This window comes from Cibotium barometz, chromosome 56, assembly GCF_041138505.1.
Source record: "Cibotium barometz isolate CiBa-2024 chromosome 56, ASM4113850v1, whole genome shotgun sequence".
NCBI classification, from domain to species: domain Eukaryota; kingdom Viridiplantae; phylum Streptophyta; class Polypodiopsida; order Cyatheales; family Cibotiaceae; genus Cibotium; species Cibotium barometz.
The window spans coordinates 10,492,836-10,514,686 of record NC_141101.1 but is presented as its reverse complement, the minus strand read 5'-3'; the positions used below and the strand labels follow the sequence as shown (position 1 = coordinate 10,514,686).

The 21,851-nt window shown below is 37.8% G+C and overlaps 1 protein-coding gene across 1 annotated transcript; it reads left to right on the top strand.

Moving 5' to 3' along the window:
* Nucleotides 1-14,473: 14,473 nt before the first annotated feature.
* Nucleotides 14,474-20,106, top strand: LOC147606876 (acetylajmalan esterase 2-like). Its single transcript, XM_086790948.1, has 5 exons — nt 14,474-14,854; nt 15,444-15,671; nt 16,622-16,812; nt 17,103-17,364; nt 19,597-20,106. The coding sequence occupies exons 1-5, from the start codon at nt 14,569-14,571 to the stop codon at nt 19,833-19,835; spliced, it is 1,206 nt and encodes a 401-aa protein (XP_086647074.1). The 5' UTR covers nt 14,474-14,568; the 3' UTR covers nt 19,836-20,106.
* Nucleotides 20,107-21,851: the final 1,745 nt, after the last annotated feature.

Below are 21,851 nucleotides of genomic sequence, written 5' to 3'. Positions count from 1 at the left end.
GTCTAGAAGGACTACTAAGGGTTTGTAAACACATGTGGCACTGTGAAGCCTCATGACCATAACATCTACAAAAGGTACAATTCCCATTATAGCGTGCCCTTAGAGAACTAGACACTCATTGGTCAAATTCCCTTGTTGGTAGATTGAGCACCATTGAAACTTTCTCCTTGGGTACATCTGTAAATTTTCAAGAGATTTATGTACCTTCATCCCCTCCTAGAGTGCTTTCATAAAGTCTTTGAAATTCATCTCCACTAAAGTGTTACCTTTAGCAATGGGTCTGAGAGTAAAAGTGCTATGTCGAGTGACCCTAGAAGCAACAAATTTAGAACCTGGTGCTTTAGCTCCCTTGACCATCAAATTATCTTCTAATTGGATGGCATTTGTTGTGACTTCATCCCATGTAGTGATTACTCTAAATGACTAAGCCATTATAGATCGCTTCATGTTTAAGACCATGGATAAATCTATCAAGCAGTTGATTATTTGAATAGTGTTCATACAGAAGGCAATGAGAGTTCAAATGCTTGAGCCGACTAATAAAATCTTGTACACCAGCTCCTCTTCTTCTCTCTCTACTTTGTGTAGCTCTATGAAGCTACACCCCATAAGATTCCTCTATGTGCATAAATTGCTTCAAGAAAAATATCCTAAGAGCAATGAAGTTCAAGCATTCCTTGACCCAAAGAGTTATGTACCAATCCCCATTCTTTCCATCTAATGTTAGACTAAAGGCATTGGTCTTGGCAACCTCATTTCATTCTCCTAAGGCCTCACACACTAGATCAAATACCTCTAGATGTCTTCTAGGATCACCATCTCCAATGAATCTCTGAGTTATCTTGGCTATTTGGGCAACCATTCCATAGTTATGTCAACCCCCAGATCTCATAACATGCACTATTCTCTCAACTACTGTTCTTCCTAGGGCTTGTGCAAAAGCAACTGGGTTTGTGGGGCAGATCTGATGTTAGCATGACATGTGCAACAGGTGTAAGTGTAGCATGCGACTATATGAGGATACATTTGTCTAAATCTCTAGGTGGAGCTGGATGTGCAACATAAGGTGTGTGTCCTACTAGTTCCCCAACCAATAGGTGCTGCAGTCATATGGGAATTAAGTATAGTTGGTCTCATAACAGGAATTGGTGGTGCACTCACTCTAAGAAATGGATGTGGGTGCACTAGAATGAGATGTGACAAATGGTGGATGTGAAGTTAATAATCCTCTCTTAATGGTCGTAGTAGATGTGTAAGCGTAAGGAGGACTATGCGAAAAGTGGGGGTGGCTTCTAGCATGGTGTGGACCTATGGCTCATAGGTAATAATGATGTGTTAGTTTTATCACTCGATCAGGTACTCGATTTGGTAGTGCACTAGCAGTGCCTTGGGTAGGGACAACTCTAGGATCTAAGAATGCGAAGCTCGTGCTAACATGCTCTTGAGACCCTACATGGCCTTGTGGGACAATAGATGTGGGTGTGTCCATGGTATAGCCAAGTGATACTACAAAAGTAGAATCTATTGAGCTCATAGGGGGTGTTACCATTTCACTCGTTGTTGGTGCTCTTTCTTAAATGTCCCAACTTGCATCATAGGTCTTTAGATCCTTTCATGTTCAATGATCCTATGTATGCAATTTCAAATGACCTGGACAGAACTGATTGAACAATCTCTTTTGAAAACTAATACCATAGATTTGAGCTGTGCCTAAATCCAAAAGGGTTTCGATTCACCATGTCATACTCTCATTCTCTTGTAAGAAGACATTGGTCCAAAACTTACATGTGCCTAGTTCTTTCCTCGAGGTAGATGGAATGTTATTGTGTGTGCGTAGGTTGTTGGGCCCTACTTGTGTGCTCATGGCTTTGGATATAATGAGATGTGTAGGATACTATTGCGCAATTGTGCCAATTGCAAAGTCTCTTCTTCTTTGTCTCTAGTAACCTTGATTAGCACCTCTACTTCCTGCACTTCTTCTAATGTTCTACCATCAGGCATAAGCATTTTTTTAGGTGGTGGGTCAATGGTCATAGTTGTATTAAAGGTGCATGGATAGGGATATCAACATGAATGCTCCCTACTTGTAACATAGGGACTACACTGGTGGGTGTCCTTGTGGAGTTTAAATCAACTCCTCCATCATGTGTTTGGTATGTACTAAAGTTTGGTTCAGAGGTAGCAGTTGAGGTCAAACCTCTAAGGTAGCTGGCTACATGGATAAAAAGACTAGTAGTAGCTAGCCGGGCTAGTGAGGCCTAGTTAGGGTTCTCACTTCTTAAGATTGGGGATCCTTCCATTGACTCAAAGTTTGATGAAGTATAACTCTGGCCCCTATTTGCATGTCCTTGTACAATGCTAATTTGGGTTTCGATCAAAGGTCGATAGCCTAATGTAGGGTACTACGCGCCTAGCTTAATAGATGCATTATCGTCTAAATAGGACTCTAATACACGTCTCTAAACCGTAAGTGAAAGTGAATCTAGGCTTACTAGGGTCCAAGGAAGCACACTATGAAGTTTGATTTTTTGGTGTTAAGGAAACGTGTCCAAAATAGGTTTTAGATAGTTCTTGATACCTTGCGAAAGTTTAGGTATACACTTTTTTGGGGTACTTGGGCACCAATTTGTAGTGAATTCACTATACAAAATGTGAATTTTTGGGGGTGTTGTACAGGTTGCACCAATGTGATTCCCACAGCCCAAAATATGAATTTTTGTGGTTGTTGTACAGGTTGCACCAATGTGATCCCCAACGGTCCAAAATGGATTTCTATAACTTTAAGGTAAGCACTTTTCCCAAATTTCCCATACTCTTCTCTAGCCTACCTTTTCCCTTTTAGCCTTTCTCTAACTTTTTTACTCTTTATTTTTCGAGGGTGTTACGGTTTGCGATTCCACAACTACCCAAAAGAGGTGTTGTAAAAGGATTTCTGAATTTTTTCCTTCTTCCAATTTGTCTCCTTTGACTTGTGGCCTAAAAGCTTGACAAAAATCCTATCCACATTAAATATGGCTAGCTAATCAAGACTAACAACTAGTGTCCCAAACTATAGGGAGATTAAGCCCCACTAATTTGCATTATTAGCACTAATGCAAAAATGTTAAAAAAGAAGAAAAATGTAAAAACTAATCCACCCTAAATCATTTTTTCTCGGGACATGGAATATACATTTCATAGAACCAGCCTAATCTTAACTATAGCTACCTTAATTGGTTTGTTAAGAATGACAACTGAAATAGGTAAGGGTTGGCAAGGGAGTTGGGGATTGCTTAAGATCATGCCCCAAGGGAAAATTTGATTGTTAAACCGCAGCCACAAGTGACATTCATAATGTTGATGCGGGCCACCTTACCATCTTCAACAATTTTTTCCAAAGTCACTAGAAATGTTGGATTTCATTCTTGGAATGTGCTTATATTGTATTATTTTACATGTGTGATCACCGCTTATGTATTAAAGGCACACCATGGGATCTTATATGGAGAGTAGGTGTTTGTACAAGCTAGAGTAGCTGAATGAGCCCTAGGGCCTAATTTTTAACTTTGGTCACCCGAGTGTAAACCCTAGAAGCCACACATAAAAGGCAAAAGGTAACTCTCACCACTCATTCTCTTATGCATAATCTAAGTGAGTTATTTTTTCCTCTCCTCCCTTGCTCATATCTTGTGTGTTTCGAGCTCTTATGTGCTCCATTGTGTGTGTGTGTGTGTGTGTGTGTGTGAGAGAGAGAGAGAGAGAGAGAGAGAGAGAGAGAGAGAGAGAGAGAGAGAGAGAGAGAGGTCGAGCTTCTATTGGAGTGCGGGCGGTAGCAAATGGAGTGGAGCTCTCAAGGTGCTCTAGCATGGCAATGCTATCTACGAGAATCCCAAGCGACCTACGTTCATGAGGTGAGTGACACATCCCGACCGTGCATTTGTGTGCTAGGCTAGGACTTGTTGGTTTCTCAACCGAGCTATTGTACTCCCGAGTGTGAAAAAACAAAGCCCCACGATATGTGGTTGCACCATGTACTCTTCCCATAGTGCTAGGGCTATTGTACTCCCGAGTGTGAAAGGACAAAGCCCCACAATATGTGGTTGCACCATGCACTCTTCCCATAGTGCTAGGGCTACCCATAGGTGGCGCCACCACGTTGCTGGTGCCACTTATGGGTGAAGCCCCCATGACATGTGGTTGCACCCTGCACCCTTCCCATGGTGCTAGGGCTACCCATGTTGTTGCACCCTAGCACCCTTCCCATGGTGCTAGGGTTACCCACCATAAGTGGCATTGCTACCAGCAATAGGCGAAATAGCCCCATTGCATAGCCATAGTGCATTTTGAATGCTTGATAATGGTTTAATTTCATGAGATTTTTGTTTTTGGTTCAAGAATGAAGTAGGAAGGAAACCCCCAACAAATGGTATGTTTTGCTGCATTGTGATTACTTTCTGTTATAATTTCTTGTTAATTTTTGTTGTAATTTCTTAATAGCTTGGAGAATTAATGTTTAGCTTTTGCTTCTAACTTATACAATTTCTATTGCAATTTTTGTTTAGCTTAGGGAATGAATGTTTTTTTTAAATTTTGGGTGTGTTTTAGTTTCTCCATAATTTTTTTTCATTTTATACATTCACACAAAAGAAAAGAAACATTAAATTAGGCTACAAATTGAATCAATTGGGGTAAACATACCTCAAAATTGGGTTTTGGGCATATGATATATCCTAATTTTGACTCCTTGTACACATAGAAGTTGGAGCCTCTTCCCCTCCCCCTTTTCCTGGATGGATCTCTCTATAATACTCCTCTCTACCCACCAAGGTTGTGAGAAAGGATAGGATTTTAGCATTCAATGCTTCTCCCCCTTGGAAAAATCTATCTTGCCCTTGCAACATCATTGTTTGTGTGTAAGCAAGGAACTCAGGACTAGTTATCATCTTCTTAATATCTTCCTTCGTATAAAGTTATTCTTTGGGTTCTTAAAATTTTTTTTATAGATGGGTTCCACTAGACCATAAGGGGTAGCCATAGATTATGAGATATTGGCACATATGCTTATAGGTAGACTCAAAATGTTGTTGGAGTAGACAATATTATTTTTCTCATTAAATTATTCTAAAATTATGAAGTTCAAAATATTAGAGTGAACACTAGTTTGATTTAGTAAGTTTTCTTTCCTTGTGTACTAATTCTAGAGTGAACACTAGTTGGATTAGATAATATTATTTTTCTCATTAAATTATTCTAAAATTATGAAGTTCAAAATATTAATTTTATTGAAGGCCTTGTGTCTGTATCTTCATATTTATATGGTTCAACATTTTCTCAAGTAAGTAGAGTGAACACTAGTTTGATTTAGTAAGTTTTCTTTCCTCATGTACTTATTCTAGAGTGAACACTAGTTGGATTTAGTAAGTTTTTCTTTCCTCACATACTTATTCTACTAAGAAATTATGCCAACTGTGTTAGAGATTTTTCTCATTATTGAATGCATTTTAAAAGCTAAGATATTAGAATTATGAAGTTTACAAATTTACAAAGATATAAATTCTTCTACAAGCACTACAAGGGATCGGGCTCATGCCCGCGCTCCTAGCCGCTAAAAATGACTTGTGAAAAAAAGTAGCGGGCCCGTGTATCAGTGCGTGTATCATCGTGGCCAGAGACATGCGTGTAAAAGCGCGTGTAGAGGAGTGCACAGACGCGCTCATACACAGGCGTATACACTCGTTCTATCAGTTCAGATGCATTTAGACGCGTTGATACAAGCGTCTATACACGCATTTTGTTAATTTAGATGCGCTTATACACGCGTATTTCTCAGGTTTGACGTGTTTATACACGCGTGCTTTACAAATTATCCGCGTATATACACGCGAGTTTTAGCAGTTCTGACGCATTTATACACGCGAATAGAGAGCAAAAAAAAAAATCCAGAGAGTGCTATTTGGTGCCTAAATGCTGTTCCAGTATTCCAGCACCCAATAACACTCTCTGGATTTTTTTTTTGTGCATTAGACCATCCACGAAGAACATATCCACGAGGAAGATTAAGACAAGAACAACATGAATGCATACATTGTCAATACACGATTCAAGACAGACATGAATGTAATACTATCGATTCATGATTCAATATTACTATCAAAATTTCACACATATATACAAGGGAGTCCATATCTCGAAGTAGCCCATGGCTTCAGTTTACAAAAAAAAATATACAACCACATCCTCAATATGGAATGTGATACTATGAGTCTGAGTACTACTCAGACCCAGATGATAACTCGGTGCTCCCTCCATGCTCAGATGAGCTCACATCGGTCGGAATGTCCGATGAGTAGTGCTCACGTCCACCCTCTGCAAAGGCAACGGATGGATCATCAGCAGCTTGTGCCTGTTCAAGTAATATATAGTATATAAGTATATATATATGTAATTCAATAAACCAAAATCATTCGTTTAGAATTTTCAAGTACCTGTCGACCGTATGGTCTCATGGCTATCTCAAACTGCGCGTCCGTAATACGTCCCTCGGCTCTAAAGATGGCCCACGTGTCACGTCTGCTATGCCGGCGAGCATACGCAGTATCGTGGGTTGTGGGCTTCCTCTCCGTAACCCGTCGCTGTATCATAATCAACACAATTTGTAAGATTAAAACAATCAGAGAATCAATGAATTAAGTAAACAATCAAATAAAGTGGCAAGATACTTACGAACTCTGCCTCCCATGACTCGACGCCGCCAGATCCGAAATGCGAAGATCCAATGGTCTCCATCTAGATCCGTCGTGCCTCCACATGTTGCCTGCTCTTCATGCCACCCTCTGCTCGTTTCTTTGCCTCCTTCCACTCGCGTTTGTGCGCAGTGGCAGGTTTCTCGGCAGGATAGCCACCCGCAGCTACATTTAGCCGGTCATCGTACGCGAGTTTTTTAAGGTGAGATCTTTTATTACTTAAGATCTTCCTTATTTGCGTCCTTCCCCATACATCCGAGAATGTAGCATGTGGGGGATTGGGGTACCGACTATGTACAGCCTCTATCACCTCCCCAACTAATCGGCTATTTTGATCTTTAAATTTAATAAAACAATTTCTATACAAGTTTGATACTACCCCACGCATGTACTCCATTACCTCCCTCCCCCTCACATCCATCACTATCCCGCCCCTATCCGTCACATCATAGCAGATCACTCTCTCCACCTCTCTTATCTCCTCCTCTTCCGAACTGTCTCCTCTAACTCTTCTCTCTCTATCTCCTCTCTCACCGCGTGCCCTACTACCTCCCCCACCTCCCCCACCAAAGCACCCGCCGCGCCGCATCCTCCACTCCCACTCTTCCTACTGCTGCGGGTGGAGTCACGACTAGGGGATTGTCTACGTGACGGTGGCTGTGAGCCCTGACGTGACGGTGGCTCTGAGGGAGCACGTGATGGTGGCTGTGAGGGTGTGCGTGAGTGTGTCTGGGATGATGTATGTCTACTCGGTGGACGTGGAAGAGGAGAAGCTGCATGCCGTCTCGTCGAACTCGTAGTAGGCATAGACGGCACTGGAGTGCCCTGGATACTCGCGGTAGGGGTATAGACACCATGCATGGAAGGAGGGGGATGGGCATACATGTACTCTGTAAGCTCAATTGGACCAGGATGGTGCCCAAAATGATTTAGCATCTCCATCAGCCAATTGCTGTACGCAAATGGATCGGATGAAGAACCTGGAATATCCATAAAGAATCTGCAAAAATAATCCTCATGTACATCATGGGCTGTCTCTTGACACACAAATATCATCATTCAAGTCACCTATCAGCCTGCAAACCATAGAAACAGGAAACGCAGCGTCAAAAAATGTGTGTATACACCCGTCCAGAAATGCATGTATATCCGCGTGAACAGACTGTGCAGACAGGATACACGCGCTTTTACACGCGTTTCTACACGCGACCTGTGCAAAATTTTTTTTGAAAGGGACCGACTCCAACAATGTGTCCTTATAAAAGGCCCACTGTCGCCCCTGTCAGAATCATTCACCCAAAATCGTGTGCACAGAAGCAAAAGGACGGAGACAAACCCAAAAAGCAAAGAGAAAATAGCATAAACAAATCTGAGGAAGGAGACAAGGCAAAGGACAAACTAACTCACCTCTGGAAAAGTGAGTCTTCTTTCTTGGTCGGCTTCCTCCCATGTGTGCTCCTTCTCTTCTCCCTCCTTGCACTTAGGTTTCTTTTCTGTTGGAAGAGGCGAAAACGAAAAAGAACAGTATTGTTAGTTCAAAATCTTTATTTGGGGAAGGCAGGCTATTTTTAGTTTAAACAGACCGTCGCGTTTATAAACGCATGTATGTTCGCGTGTATGATAATTTAGCTACGTTTATACACGCGTTTTGCAGGAATTACCTGCGTTAATACACGCGATTTTTAAGAAATAGCTACGTTAATACACGCAATTTTTAGGAAATAGCCGCGTTAATACACGCGATTTTTATACTTTCATTAAAAACATATTATGATTTTGTGTTTTCTGGTTTGTACATAGGATGTCATCAACCTCCTCAAGCAGTTCTGGGGAAGACGAGACAATGCGTCATCGTAATCGCGATGTGTGGTTGGGACAACGGATCAAATGTATGTGTAATCGATGTCAAGGATGCATTGTACGAGCACAATACTATTGGCTATATATATTAATTATACATATTGACTTTATTATTCTAACTTTTATTTATATTTTAACAGGTTTGAAAACATCGGGTAAACATGCATAACCTGTTTGTGGCCCTTCGTTAGTACATGAGTATGCTGACGGTTTGTGTAAGACCATATTCGATAATCATCATCGATTTCTCCCCTCAGATCATCCTAAATATGTTGCTAGTAAGAGTAACATTCCTCCACAAACACTTCGTACAAAAGATTGGAAGCGTATTTGGGAGTCTACAAATATTCTTCCTCCAGATGGTATGAACAGGTATAGTAATGTTTTTTCAATCTTGTTTTGTGTAGTCTCTAATTGGATTAAAGGTCACATAGAACAATCCCTTGTGTAGGCACTCCATTTTTTTTTGGCTACCATATTGGACCCATCTTAAGATCAACCATCTTCTTGATCCCATGCACATCTTCAAGAATGTGGGATCTGGTATTTGGGAACATATTATTGGTAAACGAGACAATGTTAGCGTACGTGAGGACTTGCGGGTCGCAGGACGTATGCGTCAAGCTTGGCCACGAGAGGTGGGTGGGCACGTTCATCTTCCGCCTCCCTGCACCATGGAGAAGCAGGTAAAGCAGGCCATCACCACTTTGCGTACTCCCACTGGATGCATGAGATCATTGAAGGGAGCCTTTACAACCACTAAGAAAAGAGGCGTTGAGCAACTATATGGGTTGAAGTCCCACGATTGGCACAAGATGCTTCAAGTAAGTGTTTTCCAAGTCTTGTACGTTGAAATTAAATTTTGTAATGCCATAAACCATACATACATGTGCTCTTATGTGTGCAATTTATAGTACCTACTAGCATCGACGACCATTGTGCAAATAAGAGTTTGAAAAAATGTATTTATAAGATGGGCAAGCTTGTGAGGTATGTAAAACCCATGTCAGATCACCCTTCATTATACCTTGCAAAATGAACGTGCATGAGGTATAACGTACTATTTATTTATTTTTCAGATATGTTAGTTCCAAAGCAATTGATCCAGCCACGTTGGATGATGCGCGTGTTATGGCAGTGGAGGTGGTTTGTTTGGTAGAGGAGACTTTTCCGCGAACCATTCTCACAAGTCAACTACATCTCATTGTGCATTTAGTGGACGAAATCGCTTTATGTGGTACTGTGCATGCACGTTGGATGTTCTTCCTAGAGCGCTTCATGAAGACCTTAAAAGACTTTGTGAGGCAAAGTGCAAGGCCTGAAGGAAGCATGGCCGAGGGTTGGTTGATACAAGAGTCTCTTGTATATATTTCAAAATTTCTTGGTCAGGTGGATAGCTCTTTGCCACGACTATGGAGCAATGAAGAGGACTTGAGGATAACCTCTATTGTGCCTCAAGGAAAAGGACAGAATAAAGTAATTGACAGAACATTGATTGATGATCTCAATTTCACTTGCATCCTTAATAGTGATGTGATGAGCAGATGGGTTACAAGATATGAGGATGCAAAGACAAAAAGGCAAGCAGAAAGAGCTCTCTTTCAGAGGCAACATGGCTCTCGTATGGCGTACCTAAGCATCTAGCAACACTTCCGAATGATATCCATGTTGATTGGTTGCATGAGGAAATGGAGAGAGAAGAGAGCGACGAGGGGCTGCATATCACGGCAGAAGAATGGGAGTATGCACGAGGATGCATGTTAAAGGTACATAGAACTAATGTTTTGCATTAGTTGTAAGTGATTTGCTTTTAATATTTATTCACATTGCTTACACAAATATTGCTTCTATTTTGGTCCAGTGCACTATGTTCAATGCTATATGGTGTGAAGGCAAGCATTTTCTAACACAAAGAATTGATGAAAAGAGGAATACACAAGATTGCGGTGTCATTAGTAGCTTTGAGGGAGCTAATGGAAAAATGGATGATTATTGTGGCATAATTCAAGACATATTTAGGCTTGACTTTCGTCGCTTCTTTGTGTATGTTTTGGATGTCAAATGGCAAATGAACGTGGTGGAAAAAGGGCCTGATGCAATGATAAAACGCCATGCAAGTGGCTATGTAACTATTGACTCTACAAAGTTTTGGCAAACAAAGAAAGATAGGCTTGTATTGCCACAACAATGTGAGCAGGTATGCATTTTTTTACTAATGTGTTTCATGTACATATATATCTAAGCTCGCGTACCCCTTGACTTTTGATATGCTAATTAATTACTGTAGTATGTGTATTTGAGTAGGTTATCTATCTACCAATGGTGCACGACATTAAATGGTGGTACGTCATCCCTATTGCACCACGTTCCAAAGTGATGTATAATACATTCACTGATATGGAGCATATGGAGGATGTAACAAGCCGCAATGAAGATGATGTCGAACATGCCAATGAAGATGTTGTGATTGATGATCAAGAAATAAGAGATGATCATGATAATGAGGATGAGCGTGCCATTTCTCATGATCATGAGAATGACCCTACCATTGAGGATGATGGTGATGTTGATGAGGATGATCAGGACATCGATACCATTATCAATGGAGTACAGAATATCGATAGTGGAATAAATTTAATCGTAGCCTTACAAATTGATCAAATGGATATTGATGTTGATCGTTTGGCAAGGATGGATCTTATTGAAGATGAGATCGAACCCTAACCAATCCGTCACTATATCGTTCTAAATTGATGACATTTCTATTGTATGTGTTGTCTTTTAATTATCATCTCATATGCATGATTTATTTTTGAATATATTTCATTGTTGTAAATGCATGTAGTGGGATTGTGTAATGATATATACTGTAATGTACTATGAGATGGTTTAAAGAAAATTGTTCTTAATTTTGTAAAGGAATTCAGTTTTTCTTCAGTTTTTCTTTGCCAAGCGTGTATTAATGCGTGTATAGCAGCGTGTATGGCAGCGTGTATTGATGCGTGTATTATTGCATGTATTTAAACGCGCTTATACATGCATTGATAAATGCAAATATACACGCGAATGTAAATGCCAAAATATACGCGCCGATTCTATTCAAATACATGCGCGACCATACACGCGCTCGTAATTTATCGTGTGTATGAAACGCGTGTATGACAGCATTGTCTTGTAGTGAAGGTGGCATGCGGCTACATTATCTGACAACATACTACATAAAGAATATGCTTTTAGAGATTATTCATTGTAGCCATATTGGTTAGAGGCCTAAGATAAAATCTTTAATAAAATACTTATGTGAAGCTATATCACACTTAACAATTGAAAGAAGCTAAATAAAGCACAATATACTAGCTTTATATTCTTGCTCATTAATTATTCAAATGAATATTCTAAGTTTGAAATTATTGTGAAAAATAATACAATGTCACTTTAACTCCTATTTTCTCTCGTAAATCTATTTCTTGAGATTTTAAAAAGAGTTTTGATCAATCCATAGACACGCATATCACATCCTAACAAATTTTCTTAAAAATGTTACTCACCTTTACCCTTTTTAATGATTGTATAAGTATTGCTAGCAACTCTAGTATAAGAGCACCATTGCTTTTCCTCCGTTCTTCACGAATTCCCTTATTTAAACTACAATATAATTTTAAATAAAATCGATGTGATTCTTTAAAATGTTTGCATGTTGAGAGAACAAAACATATAATCTTGAAAAATTCATGTTGAAGAAAATATTAGAGCATCACTTCATGATGGTTTCCACATGACATGCATAGTACATGCCAGTTTTAGTGATATGTTTTATGTGCCAAAATCGACCAATTATTGTGAGGGATTTCTTTTTCCTTTTAATTTTTTTTCTTACATTGATTATAAGAAAAATTTTGCCTATTTATTTAAAGTAATTTTTTTTTGTGTGATGTCTAAAGTAATTTCAAAGAAATTATTTAGAGACTTTATAGTAAAATTTCATATACCTATTTTATTATTATGATGTGCACATAATTGATGTAGCAAATTATGTTTTTTCTCACTGAGGGTGAATAATCGTAGGTTCTTTTAATTATATATCTAAACACATATAAGGTACATAGGACCATAGTAGGTATATTTAAGGATCCAAGCTGGAAAAACATTTAATATAGTCTCATTAAAACATAGGCACGTGTAAGATTGTTTTTCTAGTCTCAGTAAAACATAGGTATTGTCAGATTGTCCTTCTATTACATGGACCTTGAATGCCATGTAACTAAACTCTCATTCACACATTCATCCATTATGTAAAACTTAAAAGGTGATTTGACATGAATTGATTTTAATTTTGTTATACTATAAAACTAGTTAATTGATATCTTTGATGAATGGAATATTTAAAGATCACTAGACAATGCCATTGATGAGTATTGATATGTGAATAATCTCTTATCTAAGTTATTTTTTAATTATGATCTTGTCATATCATCATAGAATCATAGATTATAGACTAATAAAAGGAGAAGATGAAAGACATGGATGGAGATTAGTCTTGAGGACACACATAAGAAAAGGGAGTAAAATCTCCAAAAGAGTTTGAAATCTTTTTATCCATTTAGAATTATCTTTAAGAGAGAGTTCGCTCCTCTCTAAACACATTGATTGACATGTCTAAGCATGAAAAATAGCATTCTTAATACAACAAAGATTGCACTTACCATATTACCAAAGCACACATTTCAATGGCCAAAGGACCCATTAAATTATCTTTGCATCCTTGCTCTTGAAAATGACCTCTTTCCTCTACATAAACTTGACAATGTTTGATAATATTTCAAAAATAAAATAATCTATGAATTCTAACAAATACACTCACTTTTTGAAGTTCAAAAAATAAATGAAGTGGTGGAGAGTAATCTATGCATACCCTTACTGATGTTGTTGGTGCCATCCAATTCTCCATATTGCACATGGGCTCATTCATGTGATCTAACACTTTCAATTGACCCCTTTGATATTGTGGATGCTAGTAACGGAAAAATACGAAAGTGTACTTGATATTGGGTTGAAAAGTAGGACAATGGTGTGAAGATTTGGTGAGAGTGGTGGGGTAGGGCATATTAGGTGGTGATGTGATTTTACAACAGACTTCTGTGCTTATGCATAGTTTGAGTGTCTTTCAAATATAAAGTGGTCACAAAATTGAACCTAGTTGAAAATGAAGGTAGAACAACCTCACATTTATTATTTGTTAGCATGGTAGGCAACCCAAAGGTTTGGAGGCCAACTTCCAATGTCTTTAAGAAAATGAAGGTAATCATGAGGGAAAATAACTGTGTAGAGGTTTTGTGTTGTGGTATAATTAGGTCATACATTGCAAAACTTATCAAAGGATGGATAGATGGTCAAAGTAATGAAAGAGATGATATGCCTTGCTTAGTAGTGTTAATATGAGACCTCCTATATTGGCCCTATTCATGAAGGGCCATCAATCAAAGGGGGCAAATGTGAGGCTTTGAAATTCATTGTGCGACTTGTTATTTAATGCTATGGAGCAAGGCACATGGGTGAAAGGGGTCATAATAATGAGGGGCCAAAAGTTGTGTGTATTATAGCGGATCCCTCATATAGGTGTAAAGCAAATGACGGATGTCCCCCTCTTCATGACCTTACCTAACCTTAGGGGCAATAGCATAGTGGAGTGAATGGACCTCATGGTCACTAATTACCTTAGTATAAATCTAAGTATAAAGGAAAGGGCTCTTATATATGATTATGGCATTGCAAGGGTAACCGTAAGATAAATCTTAGTATAAAGAAAAGGACGCTTGGGATAGATAGTTATGGCATTGAAAGGTACAAGGCTTCCATATGATTTTTTAAGCAAACCCTTGAAAAGGTATATTTATGTTCTTTGAGATATCAAAAGGAGTGTTGCATAGTATAAAGCAAAGGAGTCAAAGGACCTTATGGTCACCCACCTTAGTGTAGCAAAGGGCTAATGCAAGGTGCAAGGCTAATGGGGGGTTCATCATCATCAACAAGTGCAAGTTGGAGGATTAGCACCCTAATATGCCTATGTATGGTAGTTTCTCTTGTGGGAGTGGTGAATGCAGGTTGCTCCTACCCTGCTGTGTTTGCCTTTGGGGACTCCCTCACTGACACTGGCAACGCCATCAAAACCAACCCCATCTTCTTCACCTCCAATGACAGACCATACGGCGAGACTTTCTTCAAACGGCCCGCCTCGCGATACTGCGATGGCCGTCTCGTTATCGACTTTTTAGGTTAATCATAATTACCCTTGTTAATCGCATGCTTTTTTGTACTCTCTAATCATAACCCTCTCGATCTAGGCGCATATCTTTTCGATTAATGCAGCACTGTTTGAAATACTCAAATCGAAATCGTTGATATGAATATGAGATTGTACATATAACCAAAAAGTCGTAATATTATTATTCTACGTCGATCATCTTAATTATTCGACCAATTTAATCTTCTGGATTAATTTACTGATACTACTCTACATTAATCATCTTGATTAGGGACTAATCATCTTAATTCTGAATATTCAATGCAACTATACTACTCTACATTAATCATCTTGATTAGGGTTCGATTAATTTACTGCAGCAGGAAAAGTGTAAGGGACGACGAATTATCATTTTGCGAATCGATGTGAATAATACGACTAAAATTCAGAAATACTATTCTACAGTAATCATCTGTGATATGTAGAGACTAATTTGCAGGATGGATTCACTGCAGCAGCGAACTGCAGGCGTATAATTAGCCCTAGAGATGCATGGGATTAATAATCGATTGTGTGATTAGGGACGACTAATTATCGATTGGGATTAATGTGGATTGCAGCTCAGTCCGTGGGCTTGCCATTCTTGAACCCTTACTTGGCGTACAAGGAGGCTGGGACGGATTTCTCAAACGGTGTGAATTACGCGGTCGCCGGCGCCAGCATCCAAGGCTCCGGCACCCTGCTATTCGAGGGCGGTGTAAACATAGTTACGCGCGATAATCTGGTCAGCGTGCAGCTCGGATGGCATCTGCAAACCAAGCGTTTGGCTGCAAGCAGCGCACCTTCAGGTGTCTCATATCATTAAGACATTGTTCTTAAGTAACTAATTAACCATAATACTACCTAATTGTTCTTAAATAACTATAACAATTATAATACCTAATTGTTCTTAAATAACTAATTAACCATAATACCTAATTGTTCTTAGATAACTATAACAATTATAATCAGCCTTACTACCTAATCCTTCAATAATAATTGTAATCAACCATAATTATAATCAGCCTTACTACCTAATCCTTCCATAATAATTGTAATTAACCATTGTTCTTAGATAACTATAACAATTATAATCAGCCATACTACCTAATCCTTCCATAATAATTGTAATTAACCATAATTACAATTAGGTATTTATGATATCATAATTAACCATAATACCTAGATTTACTATACCTTACTACCTAATTGTTCTTAGATAACTATAACAATTATAATCAGCCTTACCTAGATTTACTATACCTTACTACCTAATTGTTCTTAGATAACTATAACAATTGTAATCAGCCTTACCAACTAATCCTTCCATAATATCATAATTAACCATAATACCTAGATTTACTATGCCTTGTTTACTGTATATACTTCTACTAAACTAATCATAATACATTCACTATGCCTTGTTTTACTATATATAACTCTCCTATAATAATAATCAACCACAAATACCTAATCCACTATACCTAATTCTACTATAACTAACCATAATACCTAATTATACTATAACAATTTTAATTAACCATAATTCCTAATTCTATTATAACAATTATAATCATAACTATAACTAGATATGACACCTTCATGTATGATATCATAATTAACCATATTACTTATTTCACTTTAACAATTATAATGGCTTACTATAACCATAGTAAAATGTTTTAATTTGTTGAGAATTGATAGTACTTTTCTTTTTGGGTGTGATTTTTTTTTCTGGATGTGATTTTTTGACACCTAGATATAAAGCTGCCTAGCCCTCAAAGCTTCTCGGAGGGTCTCTATTTTTTAAACATTGGGGGAAATGACTATGGTTCTGTCTTCGTAAGCCAAGACGTCCGAATTGGTTCAATGAGGAAGCCTTTCCTTACAAATGCAAAGGAGTTACAACTTGTGCCTACTGTAGTAGGAAGCTTGATTCAAGCAATTGAGGTACAATGATTTTATATGGCACCCATATAAAAATGCACACATACCTGTTCTATTGGGTGGTGTTGTTATGTGTGGGGTGGGGTGCCTTCAACTTAGTCATACTCCCATATAGCATTCAAGAGAGATTAAAAAAACCCTTATCTATGGATTTTGAGACTCTTGTTACATCTCTTTTGTACCAATCATTATTTAGGACCAATCATTCTCAGGACTATATATTTCTAGAGAATCTTATGCTCTAATATAATCTTCACATTTCCTAACAACTCAACTACCATTGCAATTTTCAGACCTTGTATACAAATGAAGCAAGACAATTCCTTATTGTTAATATTGGGCCTGAAGGATGTGGACCCCTTTATTTGAAGCTATTCAATGGCACCTTGGATGAGCTAGGTTGCTTGGAAGTGGTCAATCAATTGGACCAAGCTCATAATAAGATGTTATTGGATGAGTTGGACAGGCTCAAGGAGAAGTATGCTGACATCAATATCATGTATGTGGACTTTTACACTGCTTATACAGATGTTGTGGCAAATCCTAGTGCAAAGGGTAAGTGCCTGCTTTACTTTTTTATAGTTTCCACAAGTTAATTATGCTTAAATAAAAAATTATTTGTGATCTCTTTTTTTTAAACAATATCTATTAAATTATTAGAGCTCCTAATGTTGATTTCAACCTTTTCAATTTCTATTGCTTTAACTCCCACCTGAAATGGCCAACATGGGACTTTTCCTCCTCCTCAATATGATAGGTATGTATAAAAGTTGCATGGGGTTGCAAGAAAGCACATAGTAAACAAGCAAATTATAGATAACTAAGCTCTCAAACATAACATGCTGAAAATTGAACCATCATTGACTCAATGCACTAAAAAAATCTCCATGGAAATGATGAAATATCTTGTTTCATAGGTAGTGATATTAGATTTTATCCCTCCTTTCTATTTTAGTGTAGCTTGATATTTAGTATATAGTATAAAAGAAGTATCTTATATGCTAGCTTGCTATTTAGTATCTTATATGCTAGACATATAAAAGAAGTATGTGGACATCTCCCCCTCCTCCTCCTCCTCCTCAAGAAACTAAGTGTTCACACTCACCCACTGACATACGTCCATCTCCCTCTAAAGAAAACATAACCATAAATGTTTAACTAGGCCTTTTAATAATGAGTCAGAAGTCTCTCTTCCTCACTGACTCCCTCCTCCCCATGTGCACACACATGTATGTGCATGTGTGTGTGTGCACATGCATGTGTACGTGTTAGGGGGTTTGGGATGTATAGAGAAAGCAATAGGGTGAAGTTTGGCTAGAAAGAAAAGGAGGAGTCAAGATGAGATATATTGACTAGAACTGGAAGTGGTATTCTTAGAGTGAGCCAAGTGAGGATGGTCACTATGTAGGGTTAATTAATATGGAGTTGTATGTGTTGGGTCACTATGTGAGGATGGTCACTATGTAGGGTTAATTAAAATGGACTTGTATGTGTTGGGTCTCTTTACTCAATATTTTCCTATTATTATTTTAAAGATTAGGGAGGGGAGGGAAAGGAGGAATTTCTATGCCGGAGAGCCTCAAAATTATGTATTTCTTGCTAGGATTTATTCTAAAATTGTCAACGACATTGAAAAGTATTTTCATGGTATTTGTAAACAAATATCATGTTAAAACTAAACCAATGCACCTGTCAATAAAGGGAGCCTTGTGGGATTTCCCTAAAATGACTTCTTTACACTTTTGAGAATGTTTAAAACGTACTCATGTGTATTTACATTCCAAGGGGGGTGTCATTTGGTACATACTATGTTTAGTGAGTGCATCCTTTGTGCATGCTTTGTGCAAGATCTAAATTGAGATTTATCCTTTTTGCACAAGTGTGGATTTTCTATGCACTCCCTTATGAGGAAATACTAAATTTTGTACCTTGGTTTACCACTTACGCATAGGTATTTCGAAGGTCTTTAGACATATAAATAGTCTTGCCCGTTTTATATATGTTATTTCACCTACTTCAAAAAGTGTGTGTTCTTAATGTGTTGTGTGCACATTAGATGAATGGAACCCCCATGTCCACATATACATGAAATTCTTGTATTTTTTTGAAGGAAAAAAGAAAATGTGTTGAATGCCCATGTGCACCCATCTTCTATATTCTAAGGTAATTTCTATGAGATTATCTAACCAAGAGGAGGAGACATACTCAAGGCTAAATTAGATGCATACCCTGCATGTAGAGATCTTAAAGAATATTTTTTCATCCACATCTTAACTTGTCATTGAAACTAAATTAGATACATAATGTGAATGTTAGAGATCTTAAAGAATAGTTTTTTCATGCACATCTTAACTTCTGTCTTTATGCATTTTAGTATTTTTATTTATAATATAAACTAAGATAAATGTAATACAAGTCTCACTGAGGAGCCTTTCACACTTATTATAGTTATAGCTTTAGAGTGTAAAACTTAAAAGAAGAGTTTACATTGGTAATGAGTGTTACTGAGCTCAAAGTAAAAAATTATGGATTATTTTTTATGGCATCACACGATGTAAAAAAATCTAACTGATTTATCTTTATTAAACAACAATCCTCCTTTAATCTGAACCAAAACTATCATATACAAACATGTAAACTAGTTTTGTTAATCTATATGGTGCATTAATTATTGTTAATCATTCTATAGCTCATGTAAACTAGTTCTGCTAATCTATATGGTGTATTAATTATTGTTAATCATTCCATGGCTCATGTGTTCTATTTTTCTTTCTTAAAATTTTCCAGGATTCAAAGAAGCTATAAATTCTTGTTGTGGAGCTGGTCCAGCAGTAAAGGACGAATTCAAGCTTAGGAAAATCTGTAGTAGATTTACATATGTTTGCCCTAATCCATCACAATATGTGGTATGGGATGGTATACATACTACAGATGCCTTCAATAGATATTTTGTGAATCAACTCATTGCTGGAAACTATATTATCCCAAGCAATGGTTTGTCATGTGCAACTCAAGTTGAGGAATAAAATATATATATTCCAATTCTAATAATAAATTGTGGTATAGGATGATATACACAATACATATTCCTTGATATTTAGCAAATAAACTCATTGTTAGAAACTATATTTGTTGACATACATAAAGGCAGTGATGTGTGTGAACACACTTAGGACCGTCGGGGCACTTTTTCCCTCCTTAGGAGGTTTTTTCCCCCGGCTTGTATATACGCCCATTATTCTAGGGCTAACTTATCTTTGTACATTGACACAATCTAATACACTATGTGTTGTGTGCATTCTTGCTTCTTCTTCTCCAAGATTTGTGCGCTTTCTTGCAACCCTAATTCCAACAATTGGTATCAGAGGGGTGCGTCAATACAATGAGCGTAAACCAATGAGCGTTGCGAGCAAGGGTATTTTATGAGCAACAATTTCGAGATAATAATAAAACCTTATTTCCCTATGAAATACAATACCTCCTGAAAGAGGAGCCACAAGAATATGCTTTAACTGGTTGGCTACTTGGAGTTGTTTAATAACAATAAAGAAGAATGCAAACTGGCATGTCATGACATAGAACTGGAATGCAACAAGGTTAGTTTGTTAAAGATTGTCCAAAGCATCATTTTAAATATTCTTAGATACATGGGATCTCACATATACACCTTACTCACACATATAGGTAGACTTATGCATAAAGCTTGCATATATCCAAACTCAAGAAGTGCTCCTTCATGAGAAGATAAAAGCTGAGTTTTACTATGAATGATAAGGAGGGTTTGAATTTAAGAAGAAGACATCATCTATCAATAATTAAGGTCATATGTATTTAAGACAATAAGAAAGTGTAAGGTGGCACAAACAAGAAGCTTCAAAAAGAGGGTAGTCCAATTTGTGAGTCTACGTGATGGACTAGTCCAAGGGGGAAGAGGGGGCTATAGGATTGTCCAAGAGAGCAACATGATCCAATGCATGAAAAGATGGAGCTAGTGCAAAGTGTGACACCCTCAACCAAGGTGCACATGGAAGATACATCAAAGGAAATAAATAGGCAAACAATTAGGTCCTTGTTACATGTTTGTAGTCAATACAGAGAAAAATTTTGAAAAACGCATCATCAACAAAAGTATTATAGATGGATTTAAGAGATATATTGGGCAAATTTCATCATGTCTAGGACTATGTGCAATTTTAGTAAAGGTCCATGAATGTGATATTAAATCATCTAAGTTGCCAACAAGAAGGTTCATTGTTCTTTAGTTCAAGTGAGAACCAAATTCATGCGATGTGCATGATTTCAGGGTTCTAACATCTCTAGCGTTAAACATACTCATGTATCTTATGAAGCTACAGAAAAACATTAATCATCAAGCTACAAAAAGTACCAACAAAACAAGAGAATGGCTTGTGAATCCTTTATGACATAGACCTGCAATCCACCTAATACAAGAGTCAAGTAATACATCATCTATCAAGCTCAAAAAATGAAGCTATGAGTCTGTGTGGGGGGACAGGAAAGCATGAATCCACATAATCCAAAAATAGCGCTATGCAAAAGACTACTTCTCATTTGCTTCATCATCAAGAAAAATACACCTTCTCCTACGTTTCTCCCGTCCCAATGATCGATCATACGATATGGTGCTTGTCATGTGTATTGCCATTGCCTCTGCATAACATGGTAACTCACTTTAAACTTCCATGACAACATCAAAGAAAAAGAGAAAAGAAAAATGTAATAGAAAGACATGCATGTTTTACTTACTAGTCGGATGGTGCATCATACACTTCATAATCACCAGAGGATGTGTCACTTTCTCCAAGGTCTGCCACCTTTTTTGTGCCATAGATCTCCTCTATATATGGTGAAAGGTAATCCTTGCATATCTCCTCATCATTATCAATGTATGCTAGTAGAAGCTAGGGAGTAAACTCAAAGTGATGATTGAAGTACTGGGTGGAGAAAGGGGCTGGCCGTGTATCTATATAGGCCCGTATACGTGGAGTGACCATGAAATGACTGCATAAGTCCTTGGTCAT

Excerpts from the sequence above, each read along its gene's own strand:
- LOC147606876 (XM_086790948.1), top strand. The coding sequence starts at position 14,569 with ATGCAAGGTGCAAGGCTAATGGGGGGTTCATCATCATCAACAAGTGCA. Across the intron at positions 16,813-17,102 it reads GCTTGATTCAAGCAATTGAG|ACCTTGTATACAAATGAAGC; the intron begins GTACAATGATTT and ends TGCAATTTTCAG. Across the intron at positions 17,365-19,596 it reads GGCAAATCCTAGTGCAAAGG|GATTCAAAGAAGCTATAAAT; the intron begins GTAAGTGCCTGC and ends AAAATTTTCCAG.